Here is a 13553-nt window from a genome sequence, read left to right as displayed (position 1 = left end):
AAATATGTACCTAATATTAACCCAGGTCAGTATTTTAACAGTGCATAATTCTCGATAGCTAAAATATGAGAAACGAAAGGTTAAAGTAACATTACACCACATACAATTGGCATACCCTACTGTGTAAGCAAGTGCAGAAAGTCTGAACACACCACAATAGTGCTAAAACACAGAATCACACAGAATGCCAAAAATGGTACTTCTAACCAAAACCAGAGGGTGGGAAGGAAGAAAAAGAAAAGGGGAGGAGCGGCTTAAATCACAAGCAAATTACCTATATACAAATCAACTCTAAGGACAATTATGTTCCAAATAATGGTGTCCACAAGGAAAATAAAAGAAACATTATCCTTATTTACAAATGCAACTAGCTGTGTCTTTAACAAGCTATAAAAATACTATTCACATTTTCAAAGTAACATACAGTAGTTTTTGTTATTTTTTTTTTTTTATTTCAGAAAGGCAGCTAACTCTGAATGCATCACTTCGCAAGAAATTAGCATCTTCCCCAACATGCCGATGTTTCTCTTCTTCTAAAGGTACTTCATAAGGCAGAAGTATTGTTGGTTTTTTTTTCCTTTGCACTTTGAGAACAAGGCGAGTTGGCTACAACCCAGACTGTCCCCATCTCTGCCTCTCGCCCACTTCCCTGGTCGCAGAGCATCTCGCAGGAGTTCAGTGCTAGTCCTGCGTCACCTCGCGGCCGGGGCTCGGCTTTGGATGGTGAGGGGACAGTAATGCCATCCTCCGGGCCTGGGAGTCTGAGCCCCATCAGAAAGAAAAAAAGTCAATAGTTCAAGAGTGCCAGGTCAGGAAATATATTTTGGATATCTCTGTTTTCAGAAAAAGACTGCTTTTTCCCCTTCCCTCCCCTCGCACAGTAGGGCTGCTGCCGCTTTAGAAATTCTGGCTTATGATGTTGGGGAAATTGCAAAAACTGGGCAAAAAAGAGATTAAAACCACAGTGAATAATGTATTGAATATGTACCAATTTCCAACAATAAAATGCTATAAAAAGTTATGTGTTTTCATTGACCTGCATTTTCCTCTTAACATACCTCACCATAAAAAGACAAGTACCCAGCAACTCCCTTCAGTCCCTGTCTCCAAAGAAAGGGTGGTTTGGTGCATTCAAAGTTAGCTACCCCTTACACAGCTGCTCAGTTAATTATCGACCCATTTAACAGCAGTACCAGTTTATGCTACATATGTCATAGTACCTTACCTCAAAAGAACAGCATACATATCTACACTTACTTATAAAATACCATTCACAGTTTATTACTGTGGTTATCCCAAAAGGGTTTAGTCTTCGGAGTGCTATGGACAATACAGTGTTTTCTCCCTTGGAGGGCTCAAAGGTTGGGCAGGGCACAGGGCTGGTGGCGCCGCGGAGACAAACATGCTGGCAAAGCGCGCTGATGGGCACCCTGGTCACACCCGGGCCACCAGCGAGATGGTGCTACGTGGGACATACCTTTGCCCTGGTGGTTTCATCCACAACACATCTGGAGCACAATTTCATGGCTTTTTTACTTAGGGAGGGGAGAAGGACTGGGAAATAATTACCCTGCGTAACACCTTACAGAGCTCCCTTAAAACCCCTCTCTACCAAGGTCCACAAAGCGCTTTCTCAAAATTAAATCATAAAAAAAGGGGGGAAAAAAAAAAAAAAGCAGCTTTGACTCCTCATTTCCTAATCGGGACAATGTCCTTAGGTTTCCCCCTCATATCTTTTCCTGGCTTATCTGCACAGACCCCAGCTGGAAGATGCCTTGGGTGGAAGCAACTCTGGCTGCAGTTGAAGCAAGTCCTGCCACCATTGGTCAGACCTGAACACCCACCAGCTGCCCCTGAAATGACCTGTCAGTCATTTTCCCAAGAGCAATGAGCCTACCAGCATAACAGCATCACAATCCACTCAACGGTACAGGAATATTACCCACTGCTAAAAATACAATTAAACCCAAGGTGGAGATGTGATTTTTGGACATTTTACAGTGGTACTTCTAACCACAAATCTTTATTTCTGTTGTTTTTTTCCCAATTTGAAAGCCCCATTTGCAACAGTGACCTTTTCTCCCTGTGTAACACTTAGCAAGAGCCAGGAAATAAAACTGAGAGGGAATCTTACAAATACAGAAACCCTGCACAGAGGCTGCCATGAGGGATGACCAGCCGCTCTTCGCACGTGATGGAGTGTGCATATTGCAGCCAATCAAACCCACCCTGCCCAGCCTTGGCTTTCTAAAAACCAATTAAATCCAAATCAAAGCTTTTATATAACAATAGATGAGCTGTTGTGTCAGCAGCAGAGGTCTAAGATCCACAGGAATGAGAATATTGCAAGTGACAGAGCTAGAAATGAACATGACAGTCTTCATGTAACCGCAACACCACTGTCTAAAAACTACCTGCCGAAGTGAACTCAAGGTGATGGTACTGTCCCCTTTGAGGTGCTCTGTAAGAGCCAAAGATGTGACTGAAAACCAGAAGTGCAGCTCTGATTTGGGCAAAAACCTCTGCTGCACCACGCACACTCAACCTAAACAGCCTTCAAAGCAGGTGAATACCTACCTGAGCAAACAGTTTCGAAATGTGACTGGGAAATAGGGGTGGAAGCCCTGATACTCCAGTTGTGCAAACTGAGGGGAAAAAAAAAAAATCCATGCCTAATTCTGAGTTGGGCCAAAGCCTCATCTCCCAGGTGGTACAATGGAGCTCGAATAATCCCTTAATGCCTTTAGCTGCCACCATGATGCAGAACACCTACACAGATCCCCACCGGAAAAAACATATTTTTTAATTTAATACCTAAGTTTCCCATATAGCTCCATCCTCAAAAAGACCCCAACCTCAAGGTGTATTTCTAGGCTGACTTACCTCACAGCTCGTGCTTTCTGTTGTCCTGCCCAGCTCGCTCTATAGTGATGGAAAGAGTGGATCCACAGAAAGTCAGGGGCAAGCTCTTCTTTGAGTTGCCATTTTCTCTGCTTCTAGGCTGGGAACAGTGGTGGCTGAGGGTGGGTAGAAACGCTCCCCTGTAACTCCCTCTCAAATCTTCAGTGCGAACAGGTACCGGGGCGGTGGTGCGTGCACAGGCTGCCCTGCCCTGGCACTCTTCACGCACAGCCTGCCCGCCGCGGGACGGCAAGGGAAAGGTATTTCCCCATTAAAGTCCTTTCCAACCCAAACCGTTTTGTGATTAAAGATCATCCAGTTCCAATCCCCAGAAATAAATGAAAAGAGATCATTCCATACAAGTACTGCAGTCGAGAAATGCATTTTCTACCAAATGAGTGGTACAAAGCAGGGTTAACACAACCTTTCTCTGTGCAAAGGATTTCTGGGCTGAGCTTAAGGTACCTGAAACAGACCCACACGGTGGCTCCTACTGCTGATACTCGCTCAGATTTATTTCCATTGCTTGCTACCTGTGCGAGATGACCTGCTTAAAAGCAGGCTGTAAATACTCTGCTGCATCTGAGCGAGCGGCCATGTAAGAATCCCTCCTGGCTATTTTGCAAAAAAACTTGAAAAGAGCTGAAGAAAGAATAGTTGGTTTCAGTCAATTATGTTACAGTAAGTCAATCGGATCCAGCATCCCCATCTGTGTGAAATAACCCTCGGGTAGATAATAACATCTAAGACAAGTGTCACTGAAAGAGATTAGGAAAAAATAAGCTGTTGTTCTCTTTCATTTAGCACGTTGCTTTGTGCCTTGGACAATGGCCGATACACGCTCAGGTATCTGCTCTAGAAAAGTTAGTCACTGCTTTTCAGTTGCACAGGGAAAGGAACACATTTACACATAGGAGACCGCATTATAAAACCCATAAAACCTGACAGTGCTGTGTACAGATACCATAGTAGAACCAGAAAATTAATTACAGCCAGACAAAACACTTCTGCTGATGCTCTCACCTATTGCTTTGTGCTGACAAAATGTAGTTTGTGTGAAAATACCTGGGTGTTTAGTTGTTTATTTTATTTTTTTTTCCCCAAATCTGTGACTATTCATTAAAAAGCCTGACCCCCATCTTTCACAACATAATCAGTTGAATATTTGCCATGATTTTGCCATGTACATTTGCCTGCCTTCCCTTCATCAAGCCAGCAGCTGACACCCACTAAGGCAAATACGTGAGTTAGGACCAGCCAGGTATTTCTGTTGATCAGATTAAAGCAGCCAAACAGTTCTGCCCTTAGTTCTCCTTTTTTTTTCTTTAACCATGGTTAAACTTTGTTTGTCCAAGAAACAAAAACCTGTCAAAGTAGCTGAGCAGCACCACTCTTCCAGGGGGAATGCGTGCATTACGGGCTGTGTTCGCAAGACTGCGATTCTTTCTGGGGAGAAGCAACCGGTCACCCAGGTGCCCAGCACCACGGGCAGAACAAACGTCACCTGCTGGCAGTGCGGGAAACGTAAGGACCGTTTTCGGCAAATTCAACACAAACCAGAAGCTCAGGGAAAAACAAAAACCAAACCAAACAAAAAAACCCCCTACAAAACAAACACTTCCCCCTAAAAATCAAACCAACCAACCAAAACGCAAAAAAACCCCCCACAAACAAACAAAACAAAAACCGAAACCAAACAAAAACCCAGACATTTATGAGGCTGCAGTTGTTGAGTTTTCCACCATCACGACTGTGCCCATTGCCCCCTTGTTTGCCCTCTCTAGTCACCGCACAGCCAGCACAGCCCAGCCCAGGGCAGCTTCTGCTCCGGCCTTCACGCTGCCTCGCTCCAAGGAACCTCTGCATTTACACACTACTGAAATATATATTGTCACACCCACAGTCAACAAAATGAATAAATAATTCAAGTTTTGTAAGAAATGAAGTGTTAAGTTGTTAAAAACCACAATTATTTACATTTTGATTATGGACAAGCTTGTTTGCAACACCGGTACTACTTAATTATCAGAGAAACAAACTGGCCTCACCTTCCGTCAGCAGCTACATCCCAGCCCCATCCCACGCGGGTCGAGCTGTGTGTGCTTCTGCCCAGGAGCCTTTGAGTGCACCTCCGTGAATTCGAACACATAAGCTGTACTAGGATTTAATTTTTTCTCCATTAGGAGTTACTCTGATATGAGACTTGTTCAGGGACAAATCAACCCCTTTCTCCACCTACCTACGGAACCTGAGCTGCTTCTGCGCTGAAACAGGTCAGCCACAATCCCGTGCCGGTCGTTGTCCTCGGGCAGCTCGGCAGTTGCATCCCAACCTGGCAGAGCTTTGCCTGTGCTTCAGACGACGCCCTGCGAGCACTACTGCTGGCGAACCTTCCCTGGAGTGTGCTCTCCAGGGCCTCACAACACCCCTGCATCTCCAGCCCCTGCCCAATGTCCTCTTCTGTCTCCTACCAAGGTCATGAGGAGTTACAGACGGGACCAGCAAGAGGCAAGGCATGGTATTTTTGTAACCATCTTTCCCATTTTAGTGGTCTGCTGGTCACTTTGTGCAGCCACCAGAGACCACCTTGGTACCACTTGACCCAACATCTTGTAATACCTTCAAAGATCTGTACTTGTTCCTGCTGTTTTCAGACTCTTCAGCTACATACTCAGTTTACAGGTTTAATATCCGCCCCGCAGCTGGTTCATGCCGGCCTCAACACAGCTGATGCAGAAACAGGCTGTTGGCTGAACCAACTTTGACCTTGTGATCATACACAATCTGCCTCCCATCTACAAATGTAACACCCAACCCAGGTTTGAAATCTCTTCATACCTTTGTCAGGCTGATCCCTACCTACCATGATTTGGGTGACTACCATGTGTTTCTTACTTCTTTCCTTACTTCCCTATGATTAAAGGTGGCAAGCTGTTCAGATGGCAGGATTCTGGAGGAGCTTGAGGCCATTTCCAGAACACTGGTCGTTGCTGGTTTCATTGCCATCACCCCAAATATCTCAACTTTAACAGTACTGAAGCGCATAAACTGAAATACTGTTGTACCACCTAAGATTGCCATCCATCGGGTGTTGTTTCTTCCTGTTTAAAAGCCGTGATGGATAGAGACACAGGCAGATCTTCAAAGGTACTTAATAGTTCCTTAGGATTTTTGGTGGGAACTAGGTATGCAAATGTTCTCACACACATGGGTCTTGGCGTGTCAGGAGCAAACTATCAGTGTCTCTGGCCCTTCCCAGCTCCATCTGCTTCAGGTTGCTAAAAACGTCCAGAACTCTGGCTGAAAGATATTTCCAAAGAGGAGCAGGCCAGGGGGTGAGATGGGGGTGTCTACCTAAAAACTGAGCTTGATGAAAGCAGAACTAAGTGCAAGGACACTGACTCATACTTATTTACATTTGACTGAAAGCTTCTGTGAGCCATGCGCATTTTGACTTCTCCAACCTCATATGTACCGTCTTCTATGCCAGAGTAATCCTCCTTTTAGAAAAAAAGTGTTCCATCCTGTGCTGCAAGCCAGAGCAAGACACTTGTCTCCTCCGATCCCTGTCAGGGCTTGCTGTGCTGTCCTTCACACGGCAGCAGCAAGAGCTGGTTGCTCTGTCACTGTATCCTCTGAAGCAGTCGATGCAATGGCCTCTCAGAACTGGTAGACATTGTTCCAAAGACTTGATTTGCTTCATTTTGGCATTTCCACAGTCAACCTTTACATATAATTTTTTTTTTTTAAATTTAAAATTATTATTTTGTATTTTGCTGGTCACTTCCATATTGCTTCATTCAAAATCCAGAAAATAGTTCAAATAAAATCAGAGCTTAAGTGCAAACTATCTTTCCAGTGAACCACTACGTGCATTTTCTCCAGTCCAGTGTGTGTCTTCCAGTTTAAAGGACCCTTCCCACCACCACCCCACAGAACAGTAGACTTCATGACCCATATCAAGCACTCCAGTTCTCCATCTTGTCCTCAGTGTTGCCTGACAGCATCCCCAACTCCCTTCATGATCACGAAGAAGAAAAAGAGGGAAGAATTTGTTTGGGTCTTCCTATGTATCTATAATCAGCAGGTGTAAAACGGGAAAGCAAAGCTGTTTGCATACAAATCTTGGTTTCTTGGCCTTTTAGGTTCAAAAAGAACATATTAGAGGTGTGGTTTTGTTACTCTTTTCTGAAAGGGTTTTTGCGTTTAAAGTTGGCACATATACAAAAATGGTCATGTCATGTACCAGTTCTGAGCTGGAGTCTCTGTGGTTAGGAATTGGCACAAAATCATGGTGTGGCTCAGAAAAAGGGTTTAGCTGTACAATAGAGTCACATCATCATTTCTTGGAAAGCCACGATGAAGATCTGAACGATTACGAAAAGCCAGGTTAGTCATTTTCAGTCGCTGGGATAGAAAGTGTTAGAGAAAGAAATTGGATTCTCAATCTCAATTACTATGCTATCACACATGATATAAAAATTGTCCATTTTTTCCCCCTAATGGAAACTGCATTGAGATTTCCAGGAATGCTGTACAGACTCTCATCAGTTCCTGCTGAAAGAAAACAGCCTCTCTGTGGCTTTCCCTACCACGTCTGGCTTGAATCACTGAGAACTCGCTCCAACACAGGCAACACTGCCACCAGCCTCTCCTGCTGCTGTCCGGCTTCTCTGACTGTCCGACCCTCCGGATCTGCGGAAAGTGAGAAACGCCAGGTTGTACACACCTTCTTTCAGTCTCTTTCCTTCCTTCTTTCCAGGTTCCCAACCCAATCTGCAAATGACTCCAAGACATCCATTCACTTGGAAATATCAAAAATGAGTGAACTGGCAAGAAGAGGAAGCTCATGGGAGAAAGAAAGGGAGGGAGGGAGAAGAGAGAGAAAAGGAGAGAGAGAAAGAGCGAGGCAGCTAGAAGGGGTTGCCTTTCCACTTCTGTAAGACCGCGGTCACTACACCACCGTATTTCGGTGTCTGTAGGGCGGCGGGGGCAGCACAGTGCCGGGCTTCAGGGAGAACTCGGAGAGGTATTCAGGATTCTCTGCCACAATGGGCCGGATCCGTCCGTTCTGTTTGTAAAAGTATTTTGTGCTGTACTCTTGCAGGTAGTCCGGGTGCTGGAGGGTGCTTCGTGGGGGCAGGCTGTGATTCCAGTAGTCTGGGTTGTCAAAGGCCTTCTTGGCTTTCTCCGGCAAATTGTTCTTCAGGTACTCGGCATTTTCCAAGGTGTTTGCAAAAGTGTTGAGGTACAACGGCTCATTCACGTACTCATCCTCTGCTTTGGGCTGCCCGTTTGGAGCGTTGTGATACTCTGGGTTGTCCACAGCTTGGAGATCACCATTCTTTCGTCGGGAAACAAATGGGTTCTCTTCCACTGGGTTTAGGTAATCTAAGGAAAGATTAAAAATAAATCAGCAAAGAGAGGGAGTAATCCAGCTGTATTACCACCAGGCTGTGCCAGAAGCAGTACTGGGGCTTGTGCATCCTTCCACCCCAGCCACTCATTCCAGAAAAGCTGGAGCCACAGTCTGTGTGCCTTGCTTGATCCTGGTTTTCCTCTGCGTATCATCGACAGAGCCAAGCACGTCAAGTAACTTCTGCCTCTGCTGCTGACTCTCTGTGCAACCTTGGACATATCAGTCAAACTCCCTGCTCTGCAGTCTTTCCATCCAGAAAGCTCTATAGAAATCTTAGCTGAGCCTCTGCACAAACACCATCCCCAAGGGCTAACTTCTAAGACAGCTTCATTTCTAACAGAACAATTTGCCTGATTAAAAACCTTCCATCCCTGAAGGACAAAGGGCCTTGAAGCATAATGAAAAAAATGATTCAAATGAGCCCTGGAAAGGGTACAAGAGAGTCTTACATCAGGTCCAAAACAGGACTTGGAGCAGGCTACAGTTGCTTCAAATCACTTTCTGTGGATTAACACCATGAAAAATTGTAGCTGAAGTGTGGAAAGGTTTCAATGCTTTCATGGAAAACTATACAGGGGGTGGGGAGAGAAGAGAAACATAAAGAGATTGACTGTCCTAGGTTAAAAAGGCATGCTTAGTAAGGTCTCGCCCATGGTCACACACAGGCAACTGAGCCACAGGGCAATGGATGTGTTGAGTGTCATGTCCTGCCTTGCCCCGTGTGTAAAAAGGTCTTGCTGCAAACTAGAAAGCCCATCAGCCTGGGCAGGAGGGAGGTCACTGACACTGCGAGCGGGCTGCAAAGGCAATGGCGTGGAGGTGGGCCAGGGACAGAAGGAACTGGTGGTGGGACCATTGCGGCAAGATAGTTAAAAGCATCCAGTTCATCCAAGGCTGGAAATGATCAGTTCAAACCCACTTCTGCCTTTCAAAGAAACAGGCCCCTCTCTGTATGGCCCTCACTTCAGCTCTGTTTTTATCCAGGACAGGGACAAAACTATTAAATGTAAAAGATCAAGACTTCGCAAGTACCTTTGACCACACAGCTAAAACTTTGCTGAATCTAAGAGGAGGAACAGGTACATGTGCCCATACCAAAAGCACTGTGAGAGATTCACTTTTTTCAGCGACGACAACCAAGCAGTGCTTGGATTCGAAGCCCCCAGCTGACAGAGAGCACTGAGAGTTGTGGCCACACTGTGACATCCACGTGCCTGTGTCCAGGGAGACTGGAAAGAGGTGCCTTCTCCTGAGCTGCTACTACCGCATCCCTGAGGGCTCAGGTGGCACCTGTGAAGTTCCTGTAGAACTCTGAGGCTCCCCAGGGTGAACCTGCATGTGAAGATACGCATGGGCTCACACTGAAGCAAACTCACAGCATCAAATCTCCTATTGCAAGGGTGGTTGTGAAGTGTAGGGCCACGAGTGCACTCCCAAAATCACTGCTGCTGTGGGCCAAACCCCGGGACTCCCTCCATTTCCACCACATAACACAAAGGGTAATTTTGAAGCAAACTCAGTAGTTACTTGGCATTTACATTTGCATTAATCAATTTCTTTAAAGCTAATGCAAAGGTTTGGAAGCAAATTACTAATGACACACCCCCTCACATCTAAATGACTGCTGTCACTATTTAAAAAGGAAGAAACAAATGACGGCAAACTGGGAAGCGTAGCACTCTGAGCTGGCACAGATAGAAGCAAACTTCACCTTGCAGTGATGGTCTCTCTGAAGCACATCTTGTTCTTTCAGTCCTAAACTTCTCTTGGGTATAAAATGCCAACTGTGTGTATCTGCTCTGTGATATGTTCAATGTGACATTTACCAAGCACAATGCCATGAAGATGAAGAAGATCAATAAACAAGCAAAGTGGACACTATGGCCAAAGATAGATCCTTTTCTTGGAAATCACTGAAGATTTGTGTTTGGATAAGAAGGGGGTTTGGGTTGTTTTCATTCCTCTCTCTTCTTATTTCCCAGAAAGAAAAGGAGGAATCACCAAACTTGACATATTGGTGCATTTGAGGTTTTCTTAGTAGAAAATTAAGTAAATAAAAATCAATCCTCATGCAAAGAAATATTAACCTAGCCAAAATGTTTCAACCTGGCTGGGTTGCTCAATAAAGCCATTTTTGGTGAAAAGCTGCTGATGTAGAAAAAGAGAGAATGAAGTCAGACTAGACCAGGAGCTTCTCTGGAAAGACAATTTCTTACCTGTTTTAGGCTTGTCTCGCATCGGCGTCATGTACCCGTCCTCATCCAGCTCTCCCCGGACGACCCGCTCAGGTATGAAGACGGTGGGATCAGCACTGTACCTCTGGGTGCTGCTGTCCTCTTTTGCCAGCGTCGTCACTTGTTTTCGTAGTGTGCCATTACAGCAAGTGTCTTCAAAGATCTCTGCTGTGGCCCCTTGAGCAACTGTGGCTTCAGGTATTATGCAGCCAGGAGCTCTGTACGGCATCGGCACTTCTGCAGCGTAGCCACCATCTCTGTACACAAACTGGTTCTGTTGAAAAAGAAAAAGGCAGCATGGGAAAGGAGGCTCTGAAGGGAAAGAAGATCCAACAGCAAGTCATCTCTGTGGCTCCTGTGCTTTTCCTGCCACACTCGCTCAAGGACGCATTTCACCGGGCAGGAGAAAATTTCTCCATCCTACAGATTACTGCATTTCCAGTGTTGCGGGATCGGCAGCAGCACAGGCTCTGTTGTGGACCGGCAAAGCATCCATCTGCCCGGTGGTTCTGAGCGAGCTTCCCCTCCCAGAGAGACACCATGCGTGCGGCAAGGGGAGCAGGGAAGCAAACTGGCTGCGTGGGTCTGGAAATAGGCCTGGAAATGTGGCAGGAAAGCTTGTCTCCTATGTAGACGTGTGGAGGTTGGATATACATAGCTGCAAGAGGCAAACACAGTATCTTCTATTATTTTGGCAATCTCCCCTAATTTTGGAACAAAACCGTTAAATCTCATGTTAGGGAAACCTCCTTCTGCAAAGCGGACTGGGGATAGAGGACATTATCACCTCTGAACCTAGTTCCTGGAGGAACTCCTTCTAGGGCGTCCTGCAGTGACAACCTTGCAGTCACCCAAACACTGTGTAATTCCATCAGGTAGTGCATTTCAGGCTGGTGAACCGTGTTGCTATTGGTGCCTCAACTCAACCTACCATTTTGCCTGTCAGCAAGGGTGTGGAAGGAAATTTAGACACCATGACCTACAAATACGAAGTAAAAAATGTACAGATTCATACAAGCCTGTTACCTAAATGATTTTTCAAGAAAAGCTGGCAGTTGGCAGAATTTTGCATGTGGGTCCATAGACCTTGCACATGAATCCAGAGTGAGTGTAGAGATCCTGACCATTTGATTGCTTACATACACACTACATTCACTGTTGGCTTTTGGGCCATTTATGTAGGAAAAGGAGGTTTGAAACAGAAAATACGTAGTGAAGGAAGGAGGAAAACCTAAAGGATGAAGGTTGAATGTGAAATACTTACTCCTGACATAGGGGTGTAGGCAGGAGGAGGGCTGTGTCCAATTTCACTCTAATAGGAAAGAAAAATGGAATGATGGATACGTAATAAGAGGTCACATGAACGAAACAAGTCACATGAACTGTATGATCTAATGGGGAGAAACATGCATATCGGATTTCCTAACTGAATCCAAAATTCAAAGAATTCAATCATGGCAAACGTCTCACCAACGTCAACAAGCCGTGTGCCTCACCAGCCTTAGGGAGGGCTACTGAGCTCCTCTGGCTGGGTAAGGGCACCTGCCGACACCTGTATATCCTGCAAATGTCTCGTGTCGAAGTTTTGGAAAGGCAGATCATACAGAAAGAATGATGAATGGTGCACTCAACTTCAGAGGAAACACAGCGCAGGAGAAGCACAGAAAGCACTGAGCCCCAAGCCAAGACTTCTGTTCCCAGGGACAGAGCAGGAGAGGGATAACCAGGAGGGTGCAGGACTGTCATTAGACTGTCACAGCTAACTTAATTATCAAAGGAAAAACAGGCCCTAGGCTTTGGTAAACCCAAATAGCACAGCGGCTCCTGGATTTCAAGATTCCAGCATGCCGTGATCCTGTTCTCAACATGTACCACCCTTCTAACATTAGCCCTGTATCATAGGCTTAGGGGTTTTACCGAGAAGTCTGGAGGCTGTACATCACAGTATCCACGCAGATTGTTTCAAAAACATATCCGCACCAAGAAACATACCAAAATGAAAATAAAAGATGACATATATCATCACATAGTAACAACTGGATGTACGACAGTCAACCCTTCCCTTACAGGCTTCTTGCCAAAACATCAGGATGGAGATGATGGTCACAGTCAAGTATCTTACTTTATAAAGGAATGTTTTGGGTTTAAGCCTCCGGATTGCGTGAGAGTGAAAAGAGCTGTAGCAATACTGTGCTAGTGGGACATGCAGGGGAGCGGAGTTCGCTGCTGTCTGCTTTTCACAGACACTAAACCAGTGACTGTAACTGTTCCTTTTCTGTTCCATACTACGCTGTGCTATATTACACACCTTTAATTTACATCCTCCTATTTTCAGAGAGGCACTACCATGAATTTCAACTTGAGGTTCATTGATTCTAAATTAATAAGGGGAGAGCTGTCTTGAACTACTTTTAGTTCACAGCCCACAGTGACCTCTTGAAGGTAACTTAGAAAAGTAAGTTTTTTGTCAATGGGCTTGGCTTCAGTACACAGGGCTATATTTCTCTGCCAGTAGATGTCTAGGTGATCAGTAACCTAAAAAAAAAATCTTGTTCTAGGATGGACACGTTATCTGTCCATAGGCGTACTTTACTCCACTCTCATCATCAAAGGCTAAACCCACTGTCCTATCTTTAGATCTTCTTGGCCATGACTCTAACATTTAAATGGGTACTATGCAACTATAACAACATAATAACAGGCCTCCTTAGAACAGTCCTATCCCCAGACGTCAAGAGAGAATGGGCTAGCATTAATGCATTTACGGCAATTTTTGCTGACAAGACCCTTCCCAGTCAGTGACCTGCCAACTAAGATCATGGTAATGGTATTTTCTTCATGCCTCCCTTTAGCTACCTTGCAACACCCTTAACACAGAACCTTACAGCCCAGTTTTTCTCAAAACCTCTGGTGCCCGCACACTTTTATAATTCTTTACTGTTTTCTCCCATGAGCTAATACCCTGTGGCCACTGTTCCAAAACCAAAAAGGAGGCAAAG

General features: G+C 45.2%; 1 protein-coding gene across 9 annotated transcripts in view; it reads right to left on the bottom strand.

The window, feature by feature from the left end:
- Nucleotides 1–13553, bottom strand: part of ERBB4 (erb-b2 receptor tyrosine kinase 4) — a 617927-nt gene that overhangs the window by 329 nt on the left and 604045 nt on the right. For 3 of the 9 annotated variants that reach the window (XR_010606397.1, XR_010606402.1, XR_010606400.1), the window contains 4 exons: nt 11819–11866; nt 10537–10828; nt 4950–8292; nt 1–3133 (listed from right to left, as the gene is read on the bottom strand). The exon at nt 1–3133 is cut by the window's left edge and continues 329 nt beyond it. Coding sequence is in view for 1 of the 9 variants with exons in the window: in XM_065638016.1 (XP_065494088.1) it covers nt 7856–8292; nt 10537–10828; nt 11819–11866 (777 nt within the window). In the remaining 8 variants the exon portion in view is untranslated. Of the gene's footprint in view, nt 8293–10536; nt 10829–11818; nt 11867–13553 lie in introns of all 9 variants that reach the window. The other 6 variants (XR_010606401.1, XR_010606404.1, XR_010606403.1 and 3 more) reach the window with 4 other exon arrangements.

The sequence above is a fragment of the Caloenas nicobarica genome, chromosome 6 (genome assembly GCF_036013445.1).
Source record: "Caloenas nicobarica isolate bCalNic1 chromosome 6, bCalNic1.hap1, whole genome shotgun sequence".
Taxonomy (NCBI): domain Eukaryota; kingdom Metazoa; phylum Chordata; class Aves; order Columbiformes; family Columbidae; genus Caloenas; species Caloenas nicobarica.
Note: the sequence above shows the minus strand (reverse complement) of the source record. Positions and strands in the feature narration are given on the sequence as shown.